This window comes from Protomyctophum parallelum (genome assembly GCF_964188405.1).
Source record: "Protomyctophum parallelum genome assembly, chromosome: 5".
Taxonomy (NCBI): Eukaryota; Metazoa; Chordata; class Actinopteri; order Myctophiformes; family Myctophidae; genus Protomyctophum; species Protomyctophum parallelum.
This window is the reverse complement of record NC_139702.1, coordinates 10536681-10561524: the sequence shown is the minus strand read 5'-3', so window position 1 is coordinate 10561524 and position 24844 is coordinate 10536681. Positions and strand designations below refer to the sequence as shown.

Below are 24844 nucleotides of genomic sequence, written 5' to 3'. Positions count from 1 at the left end.
GCTCAAGTTTTAGACTCTGGGCTAATGATGATGAATCGATGATCTCTATTCTCTATGATGGCTCGCTGTGGTCTCTGTGACTCTGTCTGTGCGCAGTCTCTGATTTGGCGTGTGTGTGTAGGGCTACATAATTAGTTTTAGATAATTCGTTTTTTAATTGTTATTGATCTCTCTTTGACCTTCCCCCTCCTCTTCTCCCCTTATGGAATTCTTTCTTATGGAAAACTCACTGTTTTACCTGTAGCCTACGCCGCAACATTGATTCCAATTCTGATGGGTAAAGCGTGGCCCCCAAGTGACAACTGGACATACTGTATCTGCAGTGCTAATGTGCTATCAGAGAATTTAGTATTTTAAAGATATATTTCTACATTCACCAAACTTAGCCTTTAATGGAGGGTAATCAAATTTTTAGGGGCACGGTGGCACAGTTGGTAGTGCTGTCGCCTCACAGCTAGAAGGTCCTGGGTTCGATTCCCGCTCGGTGCGCTGTGGGTGCTGGCGGCGTGTTTCCTCCTCCGCGTCATCAGTGCCCATACCCGAAGGCGGGGTTGGCGAAAGGGCCTTTCTGTGTGGAGTTTGCATGTTCTCCCCGTGTCCCCTAGGGTAGGTATAGTTTCATTATATGTATGTATAGTTTCATTATATAGATATTCCACTGTTACTTTCTTAGCTTACGCATGTTTCATGATAAATGCTATTATGTGATGTATTCCCATGCTTTTGTTCTTGCTTAAATGTAAGTCGCTCTGGATTAAGAGCGTCTGCTAAATGCCTAAATTGTAAATTGTAAATTGTACCCTCACAAAAACATGCAGTAATCCTGGTCTCTAAACTGCCTCCCCCTGGCCAGCCGGGACGCCTGATGGAGGGGAAAGGAACTGGTTGGAATAACGTGTTCCTTCCACGTGCTACGTCCAACCTGGGAAACTCCCCCCTGTCAGTTGTAAAGGAGCAACTTGGACACTCAAGCATGAAGGAAGCATGAGTTAAGTCCGTTGCTCTCCCTAGGTTGGCGGAGGGTGTGTAGAGCCCAGGATCACATCACAGGATGATTGACACAGGGGTGAAAAATGGGTTACAAAATCGTGGGACAAAAAATATAAATTAAAAAAAAAAGGATAATCAACTTTTTACTTCATGATAGATGATACATGTTAATTTGTATCTAGGACTCGAACAGAATCTACTGCCAACAACTTTATCAGCAATAAAATGTATTTATTTACAATTATTGATTTAAAATACAGACAGAGGGGCGGGCATATATTGTCATGCAATTTATGTTACTATGCCTTACCCATAATGAACTTCTTAGTGTTTTTCTCAGGTTTCAAAAGCATTATATAACACTTTGGTCCAAACAGCGCCAGTAAAAGGCCAAAACTAGACGCTAAAATAGCAAACACCTCCACTACATCTGCATATTTCCCTGGAGAGCTTATATATGCTGGGATGAAGGCTATCCACACGGCACAGAAGATCAACATGCTGAAAGTGATTAGCTTGGCTTCATTGAAGTTTCCTGGAAGATTCCTTGCCAAGAATGCTAGGACGAAGCTGAGGAGTGCCAGTAAACCAATATAACCTAGTAACACCGCGAAACCAACTGTTGATCCCACTGCACACTCATAGACTATCTTACTACTGAGGTATTGTGTGTTTTTATGAGGAGTTGGTGAGGCAGATACCAGCCAGACTATGCAGATTATTGCCTGGATGGAAGTAAGAACCAGCACTGTTCCTCTCTGCTGCTTAGCACTGAACCACTTCATAATGTTTGCACCCCCTGGCTTGGAGGCTTTGAACACGGCCAACACCACCATAGTCTTTACCAGGATACACGAGACACACAGCACAAAGCTGATCCCAAATACTGCATGCCTCAGCTGACAAGTCCAGAGCATGGGACGGCCAATGAACAGAAGGGAACACATGAAACATAGTTTGAGTGACAGCAAAGTTTGGAAGCTGAGTTCCGAGTTGTTGGCTCGCACCATGGGTGTGTCTCGATGATGAATGAAGATTCCCATGACAATGGCACAGATAATTGTGCCTAGCAATGAGATGGTTGTCAAGGAGATACCCAGGGCCTCATGGTAGGAGAGGAACTCCACTATCTTTGGGACACAGTGAGTACGCTGGGGACTGGACCAGAAGTCCTCTGGACAACTGGTGCACTCTGTAGAGTCTTAACAAAGAGGGCAAGCTTAAATAGACAGACAAGTACAGTATCATTCTAAAGAAAACCGTCTGTACTCTGTACACATATAATGTAAATCTACCAGTCTCATTGTTGATCTCTCCCTCAGAGCACGGAATGCAGTCAAAGCAGCAGACAGGTTCTCCTTTCCTCATGGCCACACGGGTTCCAGGGGAACAGCTCTCACTGCACACCGACCGAATCGGCTAGAGGAAAGTAGCAATGATCAATTTCAGACAGTCTAAACCAAAATGACATTCACATCATGAGCTCAACATTAGTCACTTTGTCTCAACATTACGTTACTTTACATAAAGTGACCTTTGTGGATTCAAATCTCCAGAAGATTCTGTCTTCATCAAGGATGAGTTCTTCACCTCTGGAGGGGGACTTAATGAACATGCCTACAGTCTGAATATTTGTGCTTCCGTCGGGGAGCCACACCCAGTTGATGATATCACAGATTGGTTCACCAGGATCACCATTCTCATCAAATGATACTTGCTCACCATATGATGTGGTGAAGTTGACCCTTTCCAGGTAATACACAAGCTAGAAATGATGATGAGAAACAATGAAGAAAATAAGACACAAAAAAATACACAAACGTCACACTGACAGGGACTGTCTACATTTCAGTAGTTCATGTTTGAACATATACACATGTAAGAGAGTTGTGTCATTTTGTAATTATTTTGTAATTGTAGCCAACTGAATGTGTCATTTGATATCAATGTGTCATAGGTTTTAATTTCCTTCCTTCTGTTGAGACACTGTAGGGAAGTACTTCAGGCGAACGTAGAACGAATACAAGTTATTTGTAACATGTGATTGGTTAGACGATTTGTTCGTTTACATATGACGTAAGTTTTCCCTTCAATGTCAATGGTGTTTTAATGCACACACACTAAAAGCTGGACATAGGAGGGGCTAGCGCCTCAAGAAGGTCTTTCATCAATCATCAGGTTCCGAGCAATCTGGGAACCCATCGGCAAAAAAGGAGAAACATCTGCCGTTTGTTTCCTTTGACTTTGCCTCTGGGGGCAGGCCTCTATACAGTAGACTGTGGATCTGCGATGTGACGAAGGTGTGAGAGCCTTGCAACAGATAGAACTCTAGGGGTGCGTTCAGATATACGCACCGGGAGCTCACTGATGTATTGCTGTATTGGCACCAGTGCGCTCAGTGCCTATATTCGACCGCACCCTAGATGCGAGGGCCATTCCTGAGTATGTTTGGCTGAAAATATATTCAGAAAGCGCCAGGCGGGTTCTCCACAAGCCTCCTATAACAAAGACTATAAACATGGGACCGCATTGTACAAGTATCACCCCCTGGACATGACACTGGTATGTCACAGGGACTCACCCCAATCCAATCCATTGATGCAGAGTGCCAAGCAGGGAGGCATCAAAACCAACCTCACAATCTCAGTGCGGACACTCTAAGTCTAAGATGACGCTACAGTAACAGCAGATAGGCTGCTGCCCTATGGGCCCTATGGGTCACATGGCTGCCCTATGGGCCCTATGAGCCACATGGCTGCCCTATGGGCCACATGGCTGTGCGCTAGGGTGCTGAAAATAGCAGATCTACATGCGCTGCGATAATATACACTGGATGGCAGTCAATGAGGCAAATATCGCCCGATACGATATACGGCCGATATATCGGTGCAGCCATACATGATAATTTTAATCCAACGCCATATTTATACATTCATTATTATTCTAAATGAAATCTAACTAAAAACATTGACAAGGTATGTGTTAATATTGCACCTGCCATGGCTGGATGGTCTGCAAATTGGCACAGCTGTGCCCAGTGAAAGGCCCTCTTCCTGGCACACACTGCAACATGTCATGGAGGGCGTGGGCCAGAGAATACGTAGACTTGTACACACTGTACTCCAGTCTGAGATCAGACATATCCAGAAGTTTAGTTTCTGCCGATCTTAGGTCCTCTTGTCCAGTGCACACCCTTCCACCAGCAGCCACCCACTCTGACTGAAGGGCTGCAAATTTGCATTTAAATGTGTTCTCCCAAAACTGTCTCACCTGGAGAAATAAAAAGGGGTCTTAAACAGAAACACAATTACAAAAGATAGAATATTTAAAAACGGAATAAATACAAAAAATAATATTTAAGAACGGACATAAGAATGAATGAATTGGCATCTTAAATACTATATTTATTGTGCGGACAGCTGAACGTAATGCGATGAACTCTGTGTCAGCAAAGCTCACAGAATCATCACTGTTTCAGATGATACAGCACTCACAAGGCCACTGGCAGTAGACTACTAAAGAGATTCTTCCTCAAGACAATCAGACACTTGAACGAACTAGCAAAAGTAATCCTTGAGAACCCCCCCCCCCCCCCCCCCCCCACACCCCCCGATCCTCCCAAGGCTGTGCAATAAAAAGGGCAATGGCACGACGGCACAGGAAACGTTTAGCTGCTATAATGCTTTTTCGCGCAGACAAAATGAAAGCCTGGCTATCGAGGCTACTACAATGCCAACAACAAATTATTTTTTATTCTTATGAGCTTCAGCCTTGAAATTAAAGAAAAGACTCACTATGATGTTGTCTTTGTTGTTGTCATGGACATTTCCAGGATGTATTTGTGACAAGAAGTCCCTAAGACCTGCTATATCTCCGTGATGGATGGCGAACCCCAGCGTGCCTCTAAGATACGGCATGAACTCAGGAGTCTGGAAAGTAGGGTCATTTGCCCAGCCCACATCGGCTACCCACTGTAGACCTGTCAAATTCTGCTTTACCACCTGTTGATTGAATTGAACAACAATAATAATCCTAAAGATTTAAGATACCTACTACTACTACTACTACTACTACTACTACTAATGATGATAAAACAATCTATAAACTATCGATTCATTCATTATCATTATTAATCACTAAATTAACATCACAACCTCCTCCATGAGTTTAGTCATACGCATCCCATATATAATACAAATGATGACACGAGCTGTGGATCTCTTCATCATAGAGACAATCCTCTGGAGCTCGGCTGGGTCACTGTCCCAGGGCATGTACACCAAATAAGACATGCAACCCAAACCAGACTTGGCCAGCTCGGACTGGAAGATCCGAGCAGCGTCGTGACCATAGGCGTCATCTCTAGTCAGCACTCCTACCCAGGTCCACTCAAAGCGTCTCATGACCTGCAGCATAGCTTCCACCTGGTTGAATTAGAGACGGGTGTCATCAATTATGACCGTATATGGACACTCGGACAGATGTGTCTGTGGCAAAGACTTAATTGGTCTTGTCCGTGTCAAATCTTAGATTTTCTATTCTCCAGGTTTTCTTCATAGTATGTACAGTACATGACACTTCTTTACTATATCACTATGGCATACTAGGAATCTATTTGCAAGGACCACCATAACTCTAAGAGAGTGTACAAATGGAACCATTTAATTTGTACACGCTCAGAGTTACCGTAACATTCAGGGCTTGCCCTTTTTGCTGGTAATATAATATTGCCTACTAATTGTATATGTCCGTAGCAAAAAACAATAATATTTTGACAAAAATGATCAACACAAGCCAGCATGGTGATGAACCTTGATTAGAGAATGTACTAGGGATACGTGCTTAGGAGATTATTCACATATTGATAAGTGTGAATCTCCACAATTATTTTAATACTGTCAACAGAGACGTTCAGCTCGAGCAGTAATAGTCACAATTGAGAGGTGATATGTCAATATTGATGACACTAGACGAGGAGTGCTTTTGTTAAATGTGTGGAACATGAACTATTTGATGCCAACAATCACATCTATTGTGTGCGTAAATTCACCTGGACGGCGTTATGGGGCGCTGTTCTGAAGAAGGAAGGGAACTTCTTACGGTCACTCAGACAGGTGCAAAAGGCATAGTAGCTTACCTGTTAAAGGCAAAAGACATTATGTTCTGTAATATGCTACATATTTTGAACAAACTGCCCTGCAAGCAACATAACATAACCTACAAGTCCCCATGACTATGCTGCACATACAGTATGCACCTTGGATGTATGCCTTCCTGCCTTGCACTCTGACCTTTAGGGAAAACCTTCACTCCCCATTCACTTGCCTGTAAAGCTCACACGCTCTGCCTGCAAGTAAACATGTACTCTAGTTTTTCAGGCTGTCAAAAGTCTTTATACATTGTACATCATATATTTGTAACCAAATAACCTTAAATTAGGCACGTCTCTGCTGTCAGGCAGATCGAAACCAGCTATGTCCAACATATTGACTTTCCAGGAAATGAAGGAAGAAAAAAGACTTCTCCAAGTCAGGATAGTATGGTCTCTGGGTCAAAATCTGTTGAAAACCGAGTTAGGAGGTTTAGTCAGAAGTTCTTTTTAATACTTTTCACTGGTTCAATATTTGTAAAACGAACACAGCGTCGTATAAGTACTGTTCAATAGCACTGATTTACTGAAAGCTGAAGAATGGAGATTGCTGGTTTCTGCCCGACAGTGACGGTATGTGAAATTGGTGATGTGGGTTCAAGTAAGACACTTACCAGGGGCACTCCGTACAAAGCAAAGAAACCGCCGATGGCAACAGAATGTGACGAGTGATCACTCAGATATCCGAGCGTCTTAACGGAGTTAACACAGCTCTCATTTAACTTAATGTGTTCCTCTCTCCCACTGATATACTGATATGCTGAGCGGAAGGCAACTCCACGCGTGAAACAGTTACTATGGAGATTGTACCCCAGAGTGACGTCAGGTAGCAGGCTGGTGTTCCCGTTGATCTCTGCGATTGCAAAAGCCATGGTTTGGGCCCATCTGAAACCTTCAATGTTAAAACTAACACACACACACACACACACACACACACAACGCTACTGTAAAACCCCTTTAGGTGTTAGCATTATGTTATGCTTTAGCTATTGAAAAATAGCAGATCTACAAGCTCATAGCGCGCCACCGAGTGGCGCGCTACGAGCTTGTAGGTCTGCTATTTTTGAAAAATCGAAGATCGACTGACATAGAAACATATCTTTTTCAAAAAACTGTCAGGATGTAGAAGACATTTTTAGAATCTGATCTCAGGTCAAAATGGGTTAATCAACATCAAAATGAGTTCACCTTGTTGCCTTGCTTCTTGCTATTGTGTTTGTGATACTCACCCGAAGCAATCGGGTTCTTGTGGCTTGGAGCTGAAAGAGAGCTCGGGGAAGACAGGGGAGAGGTAGATGTCAAACAAGCCACCCAGAATAAAGTCCCCATCTTTGTACATTCTGTTGAGGGTATACAACTGTGCCTGTAACTCGCAAGGAGAGGAAGACAAATCAGTGAAAGAAGAGTGCAATATTGCGGTCAAGTGCAGGTATGAAAGCAAACTTATGCCTAGAGGAGCCCTCATGACTGTAACCACCTTGCCCAAATTGTTTGTCCAGTTACTACGTTTTATACACAAGTGCTATGCCCCCCCCCCCCCTGCCCTGTGCCAACTCGTGCCATTATGTAATCCTTCAGCCATTTCCTGTGCCATCCCCCCCCTGTGCCAATCCGTGCCATTACGTATCGGTAATCCTTCACCCATCTCATGAGCCCAGGCTGAAGTAGAGGCTGGGCAATGCTTTCGCCGCTTTCGGGCTGAAACCTCTTATCTCCACGTTTTAACTTTTAACAGACTGATAAGACACCAAACCATCTGAGCCTTCTCAGGAAGAACAGCCTGCTCTTCCCCTTGCTGTGAAGTTCTTGCTGTTATGTGGCTCAGACCTGGCACTTGGGAGACAATTTTGTAATTATATAGTATGGAGCCGGCCAGAAACTCACTCGCCCAGCAATCTGCCGTCACCCAGGCAGATGCGTGCATGCGACCTCGGTCGCTTCTCACCCTTGGGGCGTCTTACTGGCATATTTAGATTTTTATTATCGCAGGAATGATGGCTTCCATTATAGCATCGTAACTTTTCAAGAATGGAAAGTCTGCAGTTTCAATTACCTAGCTTGTATTCCCCATCGATGATGTTCTGAACTGCCCACAGCCCTCTTATGAGCCACATACTTTAATTGTGCTATTTTATCATGAACAGTGAAGACCAATTATAGGAAGATAGGTTGAAAAATGGTGAACAAAATGGAACAAAATAAATCCAAAACAGAAGATTAGTCATTTAAAAACACTTGGTGAGGTATGGAGATTTCAGAGCACGCCAATATTAAACCGTTATAATAAGACAACAACATTGTTGTTAATTAATTTGAGCATGTTTTGAAAAGATCTCATTAGACCTGGAGATTAATTATTTTCCAACGCTGCACCTGTTGAGACTCCATTTCATCACCCCTGGGCCAAGTGATGTCACGGGGAAACACGCACTTGTTTGCTTGCCCCAGCGCACGTTTGATTTGTACCCACCTGGGTATCGGATGTTGCTGCCACCCACCAGACAATTAAGCAGAGACGTGGACACTTCTGAATGCCCTATAGTTGCACTGCACCAGCGAGAACACAAAGCTCTTCCCACTTTGGATTGGTTATGCTGCTGCACTGCTTGTTTCGTTTTCAACATAATTCCTAATTTGTTACCGAGCAGTTTTGGCAACTCTGAGAGATTGCATACTGTATAACTCTAGTCAGGGACGTGCAGAGAGGGGGCTGAAAGAAGGGGCTGAAATCCCGTAAGAGGGCACTTTTGGACAAAAATTGCGAAAATGGCAGATCTACAAGCTCACAACGTGTCGTGCAGCGACACGTTGAGAGCTTGTAGATCAGCAATTTTCGGGGAGCAACCCAGCACTCTTTAGCTATAGAGATGCGGTGTATACGACATGGATTTATAAACTAATTTGTTCAATGCAAAATAGTGTGTTCAAGTTCAGGAGACTTCGGAAAAAAGCAATTCTCCTGAATGCTGCCTTCCGGCATGTGGCATGGAAAGCAGAGGCAATTGCATTTCTTTCACCATAGTAAATGCTGCATTCGTGGTCTGGAAAGGGCAGTTATGTAGCGCTATATTGGATCACTCCAATATATGATTGCCATCGAGTGGACTTACAGATGATTTCCCGTGCTATACACGGGAAAGTGACGTGCGAGTAGGCACCGCCTCCGAGGGTCTGAAAACGCGTCCAGTGTGCAGGGACCTTTAGTTACGTTGTAGATTTGGATTATTATTATAAAACATACGTTAACGACTCCAGCCCTACATATCGGCCATTTGAAAATAGCTGTATAGGGGGCACGGAGGCACAGTTGGTAGTGCTGTCGCCCCACAGCTAGAAGGTCTTGGGTTCGATTCCCGCTCGTGACGCTGTGGGTGCTGGCGGCGTGTTTCCTCCTCCGCGTCATCAGTGCCCAATGCCCATACCCAAGGCAGGGTTGGTGAAAGGGCCTTTCTGTGTGGAGTTTGCATGTTCTCCCCGTGTCCCCTAGGGTAGGTACCCTCACAAAAACATGCAGTAATCCTGGTCTATAAACTGCCTCCCCCTGGCCAGGTGTGTAGAGCCCAGGATCACATTAGATAATTGACACAGGGGTGAAAAATGGGTTACAAAATCGTGGGATAAAAAATATATTTATAAAACAAAACCTGAAAATGGGACATTCTGCATAGTGAGTGCTTTCTACAAGTACATGTTGATGCCAATACATTTGTACCTTTACTCAAGTACATTAGTAGTAGTTCTACATTGCAGTATTGCTACTTTTACTTTAGTAAAACAATTGAGTAGTTTTTCCACCACTGTTTGAACTATAGTGTGTCTGGGTTGCACCCATGGCTATTCTGCCATCCAATAATGCAAGGTGCATATGAGTTAAGATTAGGGATGCACCATATAATCGGAATCACCCATATCGGCCATAAAAATGCCATATCGGTATCCCGATTTATTTAATCGGTTTTCAGCAGCAAAGAAAGAAAAAAGTAAAAATTCATCAATGAGTTCAATATAAATCTAAATGGTCTAGTTCCTCTAGTCTAGAACAAAAGCCAAATCAAATATGATGTAAAAATAAACTTTAAAATTTTCTATATTTAATTTGTGTACTCATCTCATTCAGTAGTCATTCAGTTGTGAAAACAGACACTTGGAAAAGAGTATAGGCTATATTTATTTATTGATTGATTGAATACTTTATTAACCGGCTTTGGGCCAAGCCCCTATAGGCTTGTTTCCATTGTGGTCCTCTGTACAATCGGTCATAATTTCATAATCGTGCACCCTTAGTTAAGATGGGGCCTAAACTTCCAACAACCCAGTGTCAGACTCAGCACCACCCAGAATATTATGTGTATTTCTGTCTGTGGGGTGAAAATATGGAATGGCTTGTCAGACGATGTCAAACACAGCAGAAATATCTCAATCAATTCAAATTACTGCTCAAGCGTATTCTCTTGTCTAAATACAGTATATCACAGGATAATTAGTACATTAAATTATGAGGGTAGGACAGTAGTGAGAATGATAGCAATGATATATGATGGTATCGGTGGTAATAGTTGAAGTAATTGTTGCTTTTTTAAACATATGTTTATTGATTTTGAATACAAAACAAAGAAAAAACTGAAGAAGAAAACACATTACATACAATTAAATATAAATCATAGTTCCTTACCCCCACCCAACAGCTGACAACTCAAGTTAACCACTATACATCCAAAGCCTCTTCAATGTCGTAAATTAAATTTGACCTATGGTTATGGTGTTAGAAATAAAATAAAGCAAATTTACCAAGAAAATGCTTCAATCTGGTGCACTTTGAGATCAAAATTAAGAGGCTAGCTCTATAACTACACACAACATATTAGATTATTATCATCTATTGCCAATTGCCAATATCAATTACCCCAGGGGAGAAGTACAAAAAACCAGATGAGAGCAGAGGAGATCATCAAGAGCCTGATGATCCTTGTAGAAACTGAAATTAAATTAATTGACCTAAATGAATGTTGATTAATATTTTTTGGGGGACCTTGACTGCATCTGTACTATTTATAGTAGAATCTTTTGGCTTGCAGCGACCCCGCATTGTTTCTTCAGGAACAATATTTCTATTGTTATTTAATGTTGTTTTTTGAGGGTGACAATTCATATTTTCCCTGTCCTTTATAATTGTGTACAATAGTCTAGGTTACATGAGAGAACATTAAATGATGACATAGATAAATGCAGTGAGTGTACTGTACTACATCAACATTGCATGAGACGCAGCGAGGTCCGGGATATCAGGATTATAAGGATATCATTCATTGATTGAACAGAGGCTGTGCATACTACATAATTAAATAAGCAATACATTGACGGGCAATTGGGAGACAGGAGAGCAGGAGAGAAGGGAAAGATCCATGAGTCCCGAGTTAGTGCTGGCTAGACCTCACTCTCGCAGTAACTAATAGAAACAAACAAATGGGTTGTTTAACAGTTTGCAGATCAACAGGTTCACACAGTTTGCCAGTTTTTGAGCGGTGTCTAAGCACTCCAATGACTGGCCATGTCTGTCTGTCTGTCTGTCTGTGGTACGACCCATTGACCGTGCAGCTGATTGGGGTGGCAGTACAACCATAACTGCAGCCATGTTGTTGTTGTTTTTTAACTCACTGCTTTTGCTGAACCATTTCCCACTGGTCACACGAATTACTCTCCTGCATGGATTCTCTGGTGTTGTTTGAGATGACTGCTCCATCTGAAGCTTATCCCACAATCACATGTGTTGGGCGTTTGTCCTGTATGAATGCTCTGGTGTTGTTTGAGATGACTGCTCCGCCTGAACCGTTTGCCACACTGGTGACAGTAGTAGGGTTTCTCTCCTGTATGGATTCTCTGGTGTAGTTTGAGACTACTGCTGCATCTGAAGCTCGACCCACACTCACAGGTGTAGGGCTTATGTCCTGTATGGATTCTCTGGTGTCGTTTGAGAGAACTGCTCTGGCTGAAGCTTTCCCCACACTCACAGGTGTAGGGCTTATGTCCTGTATGAATTAGCTGGTGTCGTTTGAGAGAACGGCTCTGGCTGAAGCTTATCCCACACTGTTCACAGTTGTAGGGCTTATGTCCTGTATGGATTATCTGGTGTTGTTTGAGATGCTTGCTGTGACTGAAGCTTTTCCCACACTCACAGGTATAGGGCTTATGCCCTGTATGGATTTTCTGGTGTTGTTTGAGAGTACTGCTCTGGCTGAAGCTTATCCCACACTGGTCACAGTAGTAGGGCTTCTGTCCTGTATGGATTCTCTGGTGATTTTTGAGAGTACTGCTCTGGCTGAAGCTTATCCCACACTGGTCACAGTAGTAGGGTTTCTGTCCTGTATGAATTCTCTGGTGTCGTTTGAGATGACTGCTCCAGCTGAAACTTTTCCCACACTGGTCACAGGTGTAGGGCTTCTGTCCTGTATGAGTTCTCTGGTGATGTTTGAGTTGGGCATGAAAGACATCTGGGATGGAGAATGAGGACAGAGAAAAAAAACATAAAATGTTTTGAAATAACATGCAAGCTGTGTTGTATTACCAACTGATAATGTTCTAAATTACTTAACTTTATTTGTTCATGAATTATAAACAAATAAATTATTAATGCACATTACATACAAATGTAGCGATGCTAATTCCCATCTGTAGTCCCCAGACATTTAACACTAAACAGTACTTACATAATAATACACGAGAGGACAGAATACAAATACATAGTAGCCTACATTTCAAACACAGTAAAAAGATCAAATAAGAAATTTAGAAGAATAAGAAAATTATTACTAGGCTAGGCATACTCTATTGTCGAGTGAGAGTCATATGTGATCACAAGACTGGTTGTTTAACCACTGTTTCAATTGTCCTCTAAAAGCTGTGAAAGTGGGGGATCTCCCTCAGTGTGACAACCTTTAGTCTGGCAGCCAGCAGGCCTCTTTTGTGCAACATTCGGTATATAGTCTTTTTTATTGGCCTAAAATATTGTCTATATACAGTACATACATTCATTAATCCACTTGCTGACCGGCTGTCAGCATTGAGCTTTTTTATGTTTGTTTTTTTTGGCTTTCGCCTTTATTTTATATTTTTTTTATGGAGGGACAGACAGTAGGCTGACAGGAAATGGGGGGGAAGACATGCAGTAAAGGCCGTCGGGATCGGGAGTCGAACCCGCAGCACACTGCCAGACTGGATTACCAGCCAAGGTGCCTGGACCGCTGAGCCATGGCCCAGGCCAGCATTGAGCTTTTTTATATAGGGGTTTATATGAGACCCTATCATTAACATCCTAAGGCAAAAAAGAAACCCCAGACATTAACACAGCTTCTAAAATACCTGCATTAGAATGTGACCCCCCCCCCCCCCCCCCCCCACACACACACACACACACACACCACACGCACGCTGTGGAGGCAATCTTTGATGTAAATACTATAAACGATAAGAAAAATAAAAGAATCGGAGCAAAGTTGTCTTTTGGGCTTTAATGCCCATGGGCATGCATACAAATGATGAAGTGTTCCATCCAATGTTGTGAGTAACACACAGAACAGAGGAGCGCACAAAGTATATATTGTTCCCAGGAGAGAGGATCATAGAATGGGAGGGGTTGCTCACATAGAGATAAACAGGGCATAAACAAGGAACCACTGGTGCCTGCAGTGACCTTGAGGTTCAGGAGGAGCAGTAGAAGGAATCTGATACAGCTAGGCTGCTAGGCACTTGGAAGGCTTTACACAAACACTATATATGACAGGTTCAATAAATTGACCAGATAAGGACTAAGGAGACATCTCTAACACTCACACAATGTCCACTCTTGCATATTAGTGGATTGAGTAAAAGAGAAATTACAGTGTTTATAAGTTGCATAGAATTAAAATGACGTTCCCTATCTCTATCAACACACACACACACACACACACACACACACACACACACACACACACACACACACACACACACACACACACACACACACACACACACACACACACACACACACAGTTGATTTCATGCTGGGAGGAAGCATTACTAGTACCGACAACATTTCTGTGCATCTGCTTTCTGTTGAATCTGAAAGAAAATTTTACAGAGACATAAATGTACACACCTATTCTGTGTAACTTTATCACAGGCTGCTTCAGCATGGCTCCCTGGTCGATCTGTTGCCTCTCTGACGCAGCAGCTGGAAAGCTATCGGACGACATCTCTTTTTTTAAAAGCCCAAATAGTTTAATATCTCCGTCTTCGGTCCACTCTGATGGTCCACGTCTGCTCTGCTTCCTGGTTAAACTCTCCCCCAGATCAACACGGGACAGAACGGTGCTTACATGCAGGACCAACCCACTCACTCTCTCCACCCACTGCTGCTGTAGCGCTCACAGAGACACATATGGGCGGAAATAACATAGTGGTGGAAAGCAGTGGTTCCCAAACCTTTTCATGTCCAGGACATTCGAATTGCAGCCGTCCGTATAGGTGCCCTTTGAGAGCGGTTTTGAAGGAGTCAAGGGATTTGCATGTCTTAATGACTGTTCGTCGGGCATTCCACTTTTTGGTGGCATAGGAGCGAAATTAATGAAGTCAGCCAGTAGGCCTACCATGCTCTCCCAATGCAATCGGCAAATATGCAATTTAAGCTTTATTTAAGCAGTTTTCTAAACAATGTACATGCGTGTCCTAAGTTTATCATCTGTACTAGCTAGCCAGAAATATCTATACTTTTTGGAAACGATACTGCGAAAAAGGGTTTTGGCCAGTGTTTTTGGACGGCTCAACCCCCGTTCTAACGATGCAGGGATATCCTGACACGGACGGAACCTCTTCTCGGAGATGAAGCCTAGAGTGAGGTCTCTAGTACAGGGCTGGGCAACATTTACCATGGAGAGGGCCACTATATATTTACACACTCACTCCAGAGGGCCACTATATATTTACACACTCACTCCAGAGGGCCACTATATATTTACACACTCACTCCAGAGGGCCACTATATATTTACACACTCACTCCAGAGGGCCACTATATATTTACACACTCACTCCAGAGGGCCACTATATTTACACACTCACTCCAGAGGGCCAATATATATTTACACACTCACTCCAGAGGGCCACTATATTTACACACTCACTCCAGAGGGCCACTATATTTACACACTCACTCCAGAGGGCCAATATATATTTACACACTCACTTCAGAGGGCCAACATATATTTACACATTCACTCCAGAGGGCCACTATATATTTACACACTCACTCCAGAGGGCCACTATATTTACACACTCACTCCAGAGGGCCACTATATTTACACACTCACTCCAGAGGGCCACAGGCACATTGCATATTACTGTCGTAGCAAAAATAGCCGATCTACAAGCTCAAATCGCGTCGCAGTACGACGCGATTTGAGCTTGTAGATCGGCTATTTTTGCTTTTAGGTCCTGAATTATTTGTTTTGCAATGTTTTTATTTGGAATACTGAACAGTAGCATTTTTATTTAATTTCAAATGCCCTTCAAATGCCTAGCTACTAGTCCTTACCCGTTGTGAGATATTTCCCCCCCCATAAATATCTTTAATAGCCGTTCATTTTAACTTGTATAATATATCCCTCTAACACCCAGCGTTGCTTTTTAGCAACAATTTTATTTTATTTTATTACTAAATTATTATAATTATTTTCTGTTCTTTTTTCACCTAAACGTCATCAGTGATGTTCATTGCAATGCCATTTCAATGCCATTGGTCATGATATTTGCATATAAATACCCCCCACAGAGGCTGAAATTCACACAAATTAAAAATGTCTGGACTCAGTGCGATTTAGAACATTTTTTAACCTAAGACTTTTGACCTTTACCCTAATAAAAGTAGGTAAAATAATTGTAATATATGTTTTTTTGTGATCATTAGAATGTCTAGAACATGTTTTATTCATTATTGTGAAAGATATCCTCCAAATGTAAATTATTAATTTATTATATTATTATATAATTATTATATAATTATTATAAATTTTCCATCAAACTTTATTTTTTTATTTTTTTTAACATATGTTTTAGTGTCAGTCCTAGTAGTACAAAGTAGTAGTAAGGTTGAAATCTATTTTTTGCATGTAGAAATTAATGCGGGTGTTAGAGGGATATACGTGTTTTTTTAATGAATCAAAACAGCACTATAACATGAAAGTATTCGTACAAATGCATGGTAGGGAAACATGTTCATGGCAAGGACAGCAACATTTACACTTATTAGCCCCCATTTGTAAGTTATGAACTCTATGAAGGCCCCCAGTTTGACATGCACCACAGAAACTATGGACAGTCGCACAGATACTCCCAAATGTATTTTGTGAGTCGCACAGATTAAGTTGTAGGTGCATTTGCGTCCAAAATGTGCCCAATTCTGAGCTCTGGCTTGAGAAAACTCATGGCTTTTGCAACCAGTGAGGTTCTAGATTAGCTGTTTTCGCCAGAGCGCGTGCTTTATCTCCCCAAAAGCAAGTTTTTGCAACAAAATCAGTTGGCTGCACACTGGACGCGTCTTTCGGAAAAAACGATGGAAAAATGCAGCTAGAAATCCGAAAACGCGTACAGTGAGCAGGGACCTTTAGTTACGTTGTAGATTTGGATTATTATTATAAAACATATACGTTAACCACTCCAGCCCTACATATCAGCCATTTGAAAATTGGTAGTGCTGTCGCCTCACAGCTAGAAGGTCCTGGGTTCGTGGTCTATAAACTGCCTCCCCCTGGCCAGGTGTGTAGAGCCCAGGATCACATTAGATAATTGACACAGGGGTGAAAAATGGGTTACAAAATCGTGGGATAAAAAATATATTTAAAAAATAAAATAGCTGTACATTTGAAAACCTGAAAATGGGACATTCTGCATAGTGAGTGTTTTCTACAAGTACATGTTGATGCCAATACATTTGTACCTTTACTCAAGTACATTTTGAATTCAGAGTAGTGCTACATTGCAGTATTGATAGTTTTACTTAAGTAAAACTTTTGAGTCGTTTATCCACCACTGTTTGAACTATAGTGTGTCTGGGTTGGACCCATGGCTATTCTGCCATCCAATAATGCAAGGTGCATATGAGTTAAGATTAGGGATGCACCATAAAATCGGAATCGCCCATATCGGTATCCCAATTCATTTAAATGGTCTAGTACCTCTAGTCTAGAACAAAAGCCAAATCAAATATGATGTAAAAATACACTTTACATTTTTCTACATTTAATTTGTGTACTCATCTCATTCAGTAGTCATTCAGTTGTGAAAACAGACACTTGGTAAATAGTATAGGGCCTACCAAAATCTCCTTGAGGGGGCGTCAACATATGTGTCACGTGGTAGCTGTCGCCATCCTCGTTGTCATGGGTCATGGGGCGACTGTGGCTCAGGAGGTAGAGCAGGTCGTCCAATGATCCATGGGTCGGCGGTTCGAATCCCGGCTCCTCCTGTCTACATGTTGAAGTGCCCTTGGGCAAGACACTGAACCCAAAATTGCTCCCGATGTGCTGGTTGGTACCTTGCATGGCTTCCGCCGCAATCGGTGTATGAATGTGTGTGTGAATGGGTGAATGTAATGCACAATCTATGTAAAGCGCCTTGGATAAAGGCGCTTTATAAATGCACCATTTACCATGTCTGGTTGTTTACATTGACGACTATCCGGTGTGCTTGTATACGTTCTTTTTTAAAACTGACCTCACAATGGTGCAGACTTGCTCAGTAAATAAGTGCCACAGCAGGTCACGTTGCGGGAATGAGCCAGAAAACGGAATTAGATTTTTAGCTTTCCAGCATGGAGACGGCATCAAGGAACCCAGATTGACAAGTTTACAAAAAGACGTAGAACGGCTTGGATCTGTACGGCGCACGGGCACAGAGACACAACGTTCAACAAAGTATCGAAGCACAGCCGTGTTTGTTCACAACATTCTCCTTGTCCTTGTAAGGTATTTGGGCCCGACGTTCTTTTCATCCATCCTGGTGTTGGTCCACTATGTTGTCGCCAAGAACGAGCTCAATATTTACAAAAACATACCACCTTCACTAATCTGAGTGATGTGGGCTAGAATTTAAAGCCCACGAGAGGGCCGTCCCTAGCTTTTCAGACGCCGCCCCCCTCATGGGGACGTACACGTTTTTACACCCTATAGGCTATATTTATTTATTGATTGATTGAATACTTTAATAACCGGCTTTGGGCCAAGCCCCTATAGGCTTGTTTCCATTGTGGTCCTCTGTACAATCGGTCAGAATTGCATAATCGTGCACCCTTAGTTAAGATGGGGCCTAAACTTCCAACAACCCAGTGTCAGATTCAGCACCACCCAGAAGATTATGTGTATTTCTGTCTGTGGGGTGAAAATATGGAATGGCTTGTCAGACGATGTCAAACACAGCAGAAATATCTCAATCAAATCAAATTACTGCTCAAGCGTATTCTCTTGTCTAAATACAGTATATCACAGGATAATTAGTACATTAAATTATGAGGGTAGGACAGTAGTGAGAATGATAGCAATGATATATGATGGTATCGGTGGTAATAGTTTAAGTAATTGTTTATTTTTTAAAACATATGTTTATTGATTTTTCTTTACGACATAGTATTCTTAAAACAATTATTCACATATATTTTTTTATTCACCCAAATGGCAGCACAAACACTAAAACAAAATCTTCAAAGAAACAACAGGACATGTCCATGAATACAAAACAAACAAAACGGAAGAAAAAAACTTTACATACAAAAATTACATACAATTAAATATAAACAAATGCACATCACAGTCAGTTCCTCACCCCCACCCAACAGCTGACAACTCAAGTTAACCACTATACATCCAAAGCCTCTTCAATGTCGTAGTAATTGTTAATTCAATTTGACGTATGCTGTACATGATGTACATCATGATGTAGTACAGTATGATGATTATGGTATTAGACATAAAATAAAGTAATTTTGCACTTTGAGATCAGAATTATGAGGCTAGATCTATAAATAACTACACACATCATATTAGATTATTATCATCTTTACTGTGCCAACAGTGCCATTGCCAATTACCAACATCAATTACACCAGGGGAGAACACAAGTACAAAACAACATCAATTACACCAGGGGAGAAATACAAAGAAAAGTCGTTTGAGGAACCAGTGGAGATCATCAATGGCACTAGGTGTCACATGGACGTGTCACGTAGACGCACTGTGGCGCGACACCTTAGCTAACAACACTGTAGAGCTCAAGAACCTGATGTTAGATATAGGAAAGTGTGGAGGGCTGCGATCCAGGAGTCCCGGGTTAGTGGCTAAGCCTCACTCTCGCAGTAACTAATAGAAACAAACAAATGTGTTGTTTAACACTTTGCAGATCAACAGGTTCACACAGTCTGCCAGTTTCTGAGCGCTGTCTAACCGCTCCAATGGCCGTGTCTGTCTGTCTGTCTGTCTGTCTGTCTGTCTGTCTGTCTGTGGTATGACCATAGACTGTAAAAAATATGGACAAAGCTTTCCACGGGTCTAACATGAACGTAAAATGAAGCCTGAAATCCCTTGCATTCTAATGCACTGTAAGTCGCCATCTTTCTAGATCCGTTTTGGACCAGCTGGCCATTGGCTGGCTCCCTTTTGGACCAGCTGGCCATTGGCTGGCCCAGACAACGAGGCGGGACTTCCCCCCTTCTTCTCCGTTGGTTTTTATTTTGACTCGAGTGGGAGGGGAATCCCGATCATAGACTGTAACGGTAGCCACGCCCCTCAGAACATGCGCGACCATAATTTTCCAAAAAGAATATTATGACATTAGAAATGAGACTTTAAACTAGTGACTGGAAGCAGAAAGTATTCATGACCATGTTTATTAAGGTAATACAGTCTAGGTGAAGTTGGGCCAAAATACATGGGCCTCTATGGAGCTATGGGGCTTTTTTGGGTCCAGTCCAGCGCCACAACAGGCCATTATATGAACTACCGATTTCAAATGAGGCTTCACGAAATATCTGGCTGACTGCCCCCCTGGGTACGACCCATTGACCCCTGCAGCTGATTGGGGTGGCAGTACAACCATAAGTGCAGCCATGTTGTTGTTGTTTTTTAACTCACTGTGTGCTGAACCATTTCCCACACTGGTCACACGGATTACTCTCCTGCATGGATTCTCTGGTGTTGTTTGAGAGTACTGCTCCATCTGAAGCTTATCCCACACTCACAGGTGTAGGGCTTCTGTCCTGTATGGATTCTTTGGTGTTGTTTGAGACTACTGCTGTGCCTGAAGCTTATCCCACACTGGTCACAGTAGTAGGGTTTCTGTCCTGTATGAATTCTCTGGTGTCGTTTGAAATGACTGCTCTGGCTGAAGCTTTTCCCACACTCACAGGTGTAGGGCTTCTGTCCTGTATGGATTCTCTGGTGTTGTTTGAGACTACCGCTCCGGCTGAAGCTTTTCCCACACTCACAGGTGTAGGGCTTCTGTCCTGTATGAATTATCTGGTGATCTTTGAGAGTACTGCTCGTTCTGAAGCTTATCCCACACTGGTCACAGGTGTAGGGCTTCTGTCCTGTATGAATTATCTGGTGTTGTTTGAGAGTACTGCTCTGGCTGAAGCTTATCCCACACTGGTCACAGTAGTAGGGTTTCTGTCCTGTATGAATTCTCTGGTGTCGTTTGAAATGACTGCTCCGGCTGAAGCTTTTCCCACACTCACAGGTGTATGGCTTCTGTCCTGTGTGAATTATCTGGTGTTGTTTGAGAGTACTGCTCCGACTGAAGCATTTCCCACACTCACAGGTGTAGGGCTTCTGTCCTGTATGGATTATCTGGTGATCTTTGAGAGTACTGCTCGTTCTGAAGCTTATCCCACACTGGTCACAGGTGTAGGGCTTCTGTCCTGTATGAATTCTCTGGTGTTGTTTGAGACTACCGCTATGACTGAAGCTTTTCCCACACTCACAGGTGTAGGGCTTATGTCCTGTATGAATTCTCTGGTGATTTTTGAGAGTACTGCTCTGGCTGAAACTTATCCCACACTGGTCACAGGTGTACGACTTCTCTCTATGAGTTCTCTGGTGATGTTTGAGATGTCTATTTCTGCTGTAAACATGTTTGAGTTGGGCAGGAAAGACTTCTGGGATGGAGACTGAGGACAGAGAAAAAAACATAAAATGTTTTGAAATAACATGCAAGCTGTGTTGTATTACCAACTGATAATGTTCTAAATTACTTTACTTTAATTTATTTGTTTATTTGGACGGGTCAGAGCATATTAATGAACATTACATAAAAAATGTAGCCTAAATACACCTTTTGGATTTAGCAGCGATGTTAATTTCCATCTGTAGTCCCCAGACATTTAACACTAAACAGTACTTACATATCAAGACACGAGAGGACACAAATACAGTACATTTCAAACACAGTAAAAAGATTAAAACTATTACTAGAGTAGGCCTACTCTATTGTTGAGTGAGAGTCATATGTGATCACAAGACTGGTTGTTTATCCACTGTTCAAATTTAAAAGCTGTGGAAGTGGGGGATCTCCCTCAGTGTGACAGGCAGCTCATACCAGTATTGACAAGGTTTCTTTTTTTCACATTTCGGTATATAGTCTTTTTTATTGGCCTAAAATATTGTCTATATACAGTACATACATTCATGAATCCACTTGCTGACCGGCTGTCAGCATTGAGCTTTTTTATATAGGGGTTTATATGAGACCATATCATTAACATCCTAAGGCAAAAATGTCATATTTTCCTTATGCTTGTGACAGCATGTGACATGTCAAACTAGGGGATTTTCATGATTCTGAATCCATTCCAAGCATTAGTTTTGCACAAAAGACACTCCTTGGGCTAAACACAGCCATAGCCGTCATAACAAATGAGATGAGGTCAGCTCATTTGGGTGACTGCTTTTAGCCCAAGGAGTGATTTTTACATGAGAAACCCCGGACATTTGAAGGAATTTATGAACTCCCCCGGACAGACCACCCAAACGACGACGTATGGTAACAATATATTAATAGACTTTTCATGAAAAGAAGGAAAAAAAAGTTTGAAGCTAAAATACCTGCATTAGAATGAAGATAACTAACTTTTTTTTGGTCAGACACACACACACGCACACACACACGCACACACATACACACACGCACACACATACGCACGCACACACACACGCACGCACGCACGCACGCACGCACGCACGCACGCACGCACGCACACACACTCAAGCTGTGGAGGCAATCTTTGATGTAAATTACTAGAAACGTAAAGAAAAATAAAAGGATCTGCGCAAAGTTATCTCACTCACTGTGAGTAACACACAGAACAGAGGAGCGCACACAGTAGCCTATATATTGTTCCCAGGAGAGAGGATCATAGAATGGGAGGGGTTGCTCACATAGAGATAAACAAGGCATAAACAAGGAACCACTGGTGCCTGCAGTGACCTTGAGGTTCAGGAGGAGCAGTAGAAGGAATCTGATACAGCTAGGCTGCTAGGCACTTAGAAGGCTTTACACAAACACTATATATGTCCGCTTCAATAAATTGGCCAGATATGGACTAAGGAGACATCTCTAACATTCACACAATGTCCACTCTTGCATATAAGTGGATTGAGTAAAAGAGAAATTACAGTGTTTTTAACACACACACACACACACACACACACACACACACACACACACACACACACACACACACACACACACACACACACACACACACACACACAGTTGATTTCGTGATGGGAGGAAGCATTACTAGTCTCCACCGAGTACCGACAACATTTCTGTGCATCTGCTTTCTGTTGAAGCTGAAAGAAAATTGTACAGAGACATAAAAACATGGACACACCTATTCTGTGTAACTTTATCACAGGCTGCTTCAGCATGGCTCCCTGGTCGATCTGTTGCCTCTCTGACGCAGCAGCTGGAAAGCTGTCGGACGACATTTCTCTTTTTAAAAAGCCAAATAGTTTAATATCTCCGTCTTCGGCCCACTCTGATGGTCCACGTCTGCTCTGCTTCCTGGTTAAACTCTCCCCAGATCAACACGGGACAGAACGGTGCTTACATGCAGGACCAACCCACTCACTCTCTCCACCCACTGCTGCTGTAGCGCTCACAGAGACACATATGGGCGGAAATAACATAGTGGTGGAAAGCAGTGGTTCCCAAACCTTTTCATGTCCAGGACATTCTAATTGCAGCCGTCCGTATAGGTGCCCTTTGAGAGCGGTTTTGAAGGAGTCAAGGGATTTGCATGTCTTAATGACTGTTGGTCGGGCATTCCACTTTTTGGTGGCATAGGAGTGAAATTAATGAAGTCAGCCAGTAGGCCTACCATGTTTTCCCAATGCAATCGGCAAATATGCAATTTAAGCTTTATTTAAGCAGTTTTCTAAACAATGGGCCCAGGCCGTAGCGTAACGGTCTGGGCACCGGACTGGTAATCCAGTCGCAGTGTGCCGCGGGTTCGACTCCCGGACCCGACACGGCCTTTACTGCATGTCATCCCCCATCTCTCTCCCGTTTCCTGTCAGCCTACTGTCTGTCCCTTAAAAAAAAATCAATAAAAGGCGTAAGCCGCAAAAAAATATCTTAAAAAAAAAAAAAAAAAACAATGTACGTGCATGTCCTAAGTTTATCATCTGTACTAGCTAGCCAGAAATATCTATACTTTTTGGAAACGATACTGCGAAAAAGGGTTTTGGCCAGTGTTTTTGGACGGCTCAACCCCCGTTCTACCGATGCAGGGATATCCTGACACGGACGGAACCTCTTCTCGGAGCTGAAGCCTAGAGTGAGGTCTCTAGTACAGGCCTGGGCAACATTTACCATGGAGAGGGCCACTATATATTTACACACTCACTCCAGAGGGCCACTATATATTTACACACTCACTCCAGAGGGCCACTATATATTTACACACTCACTCCAGAGGGCCACTATATTTACACACTCACTCCAGAGGGCCACTATATATTTACACACTCACTCCAGAGGGCCACTATATATTTACACACTCACTCCAGAGGGCCACTATATTTACACACTCACTCCAGAGGGCCACTATATATTTACACACTCACTCCAGAGGGCCACTATATATTTACACACTCACTCCAGAGGGCCACTATATTTACACACTCACTCCAGAGGGCCACTATATATTTACACACTCACTCCAGAGGGCCACTATATATTTACACACTCACTCCAGAGGGCCACTATATTTACACACTCACTCCAGAGGGCCACTATATATTTACACACTCACTCCAGAGGGCCACTATATATTTACACATTCACTCCAGAGGGCCACTATATATTTACACACTCACTCCAGAGGGCCACTATATATTTACACATTCACTCCAGAGGGCCACTATATATTTACACACTCACTCCAGAGGGCCACTATATATTTACACACTCACTCCAGAGGGCCACTATATTTACACACTCACTCCAGAGGGCCACTATATATTTACACACTCACTCCAGAGGGCCACTATATATTTACACACTCACTCCAGAGGGCCACTATATTTACACACTCACTCCAGAGGGCCACTATATATTTACACACTCACTCCAGAGGGCCACTATATTTACACACTCACTCCAGAGGGCCACAGGCACATTG

At 42.6% G+C, this 24844-nt stretch overlaps 2 protein-coding genes across 2 annotated transcripts in view; one reads left to right on the top strand and one right to left on the bottom strand.

The window, feature by feature from the left end:
- The window catches only part of LOC310859021 (uncharacterized protein), a 428722-nt gene that overhangs the window by 132930 nt on the left and 270948 nt on the right, over positions 1 to 24844 (top strand). The window lies entirely within an intron of this gene.
- Positions 1290 to 23147, bottom strand: LOC310859236 (extracellular calcium-sensing receptor-like; the record flags this gene model as incomplete). Its single annotated transcript, XM_083765638.1, has 9 exons — positions 1290 to 2182; positions 2286 to 2409; positions 2612 to 2755; positions 3985 to 4260; positions 5226 to 5414; positions 6041 to 6127; positions 6754 to 6831; positions 7328 to 7398; positions 23051 to 23147. The coding sequence occupies 9 exons, from the start codon at positions 23145 to 23147 to the stop codon at positions 1290 to 1292; spliced, it is 1959 nt and encodes a 652-aa protein (XP_083621764.1).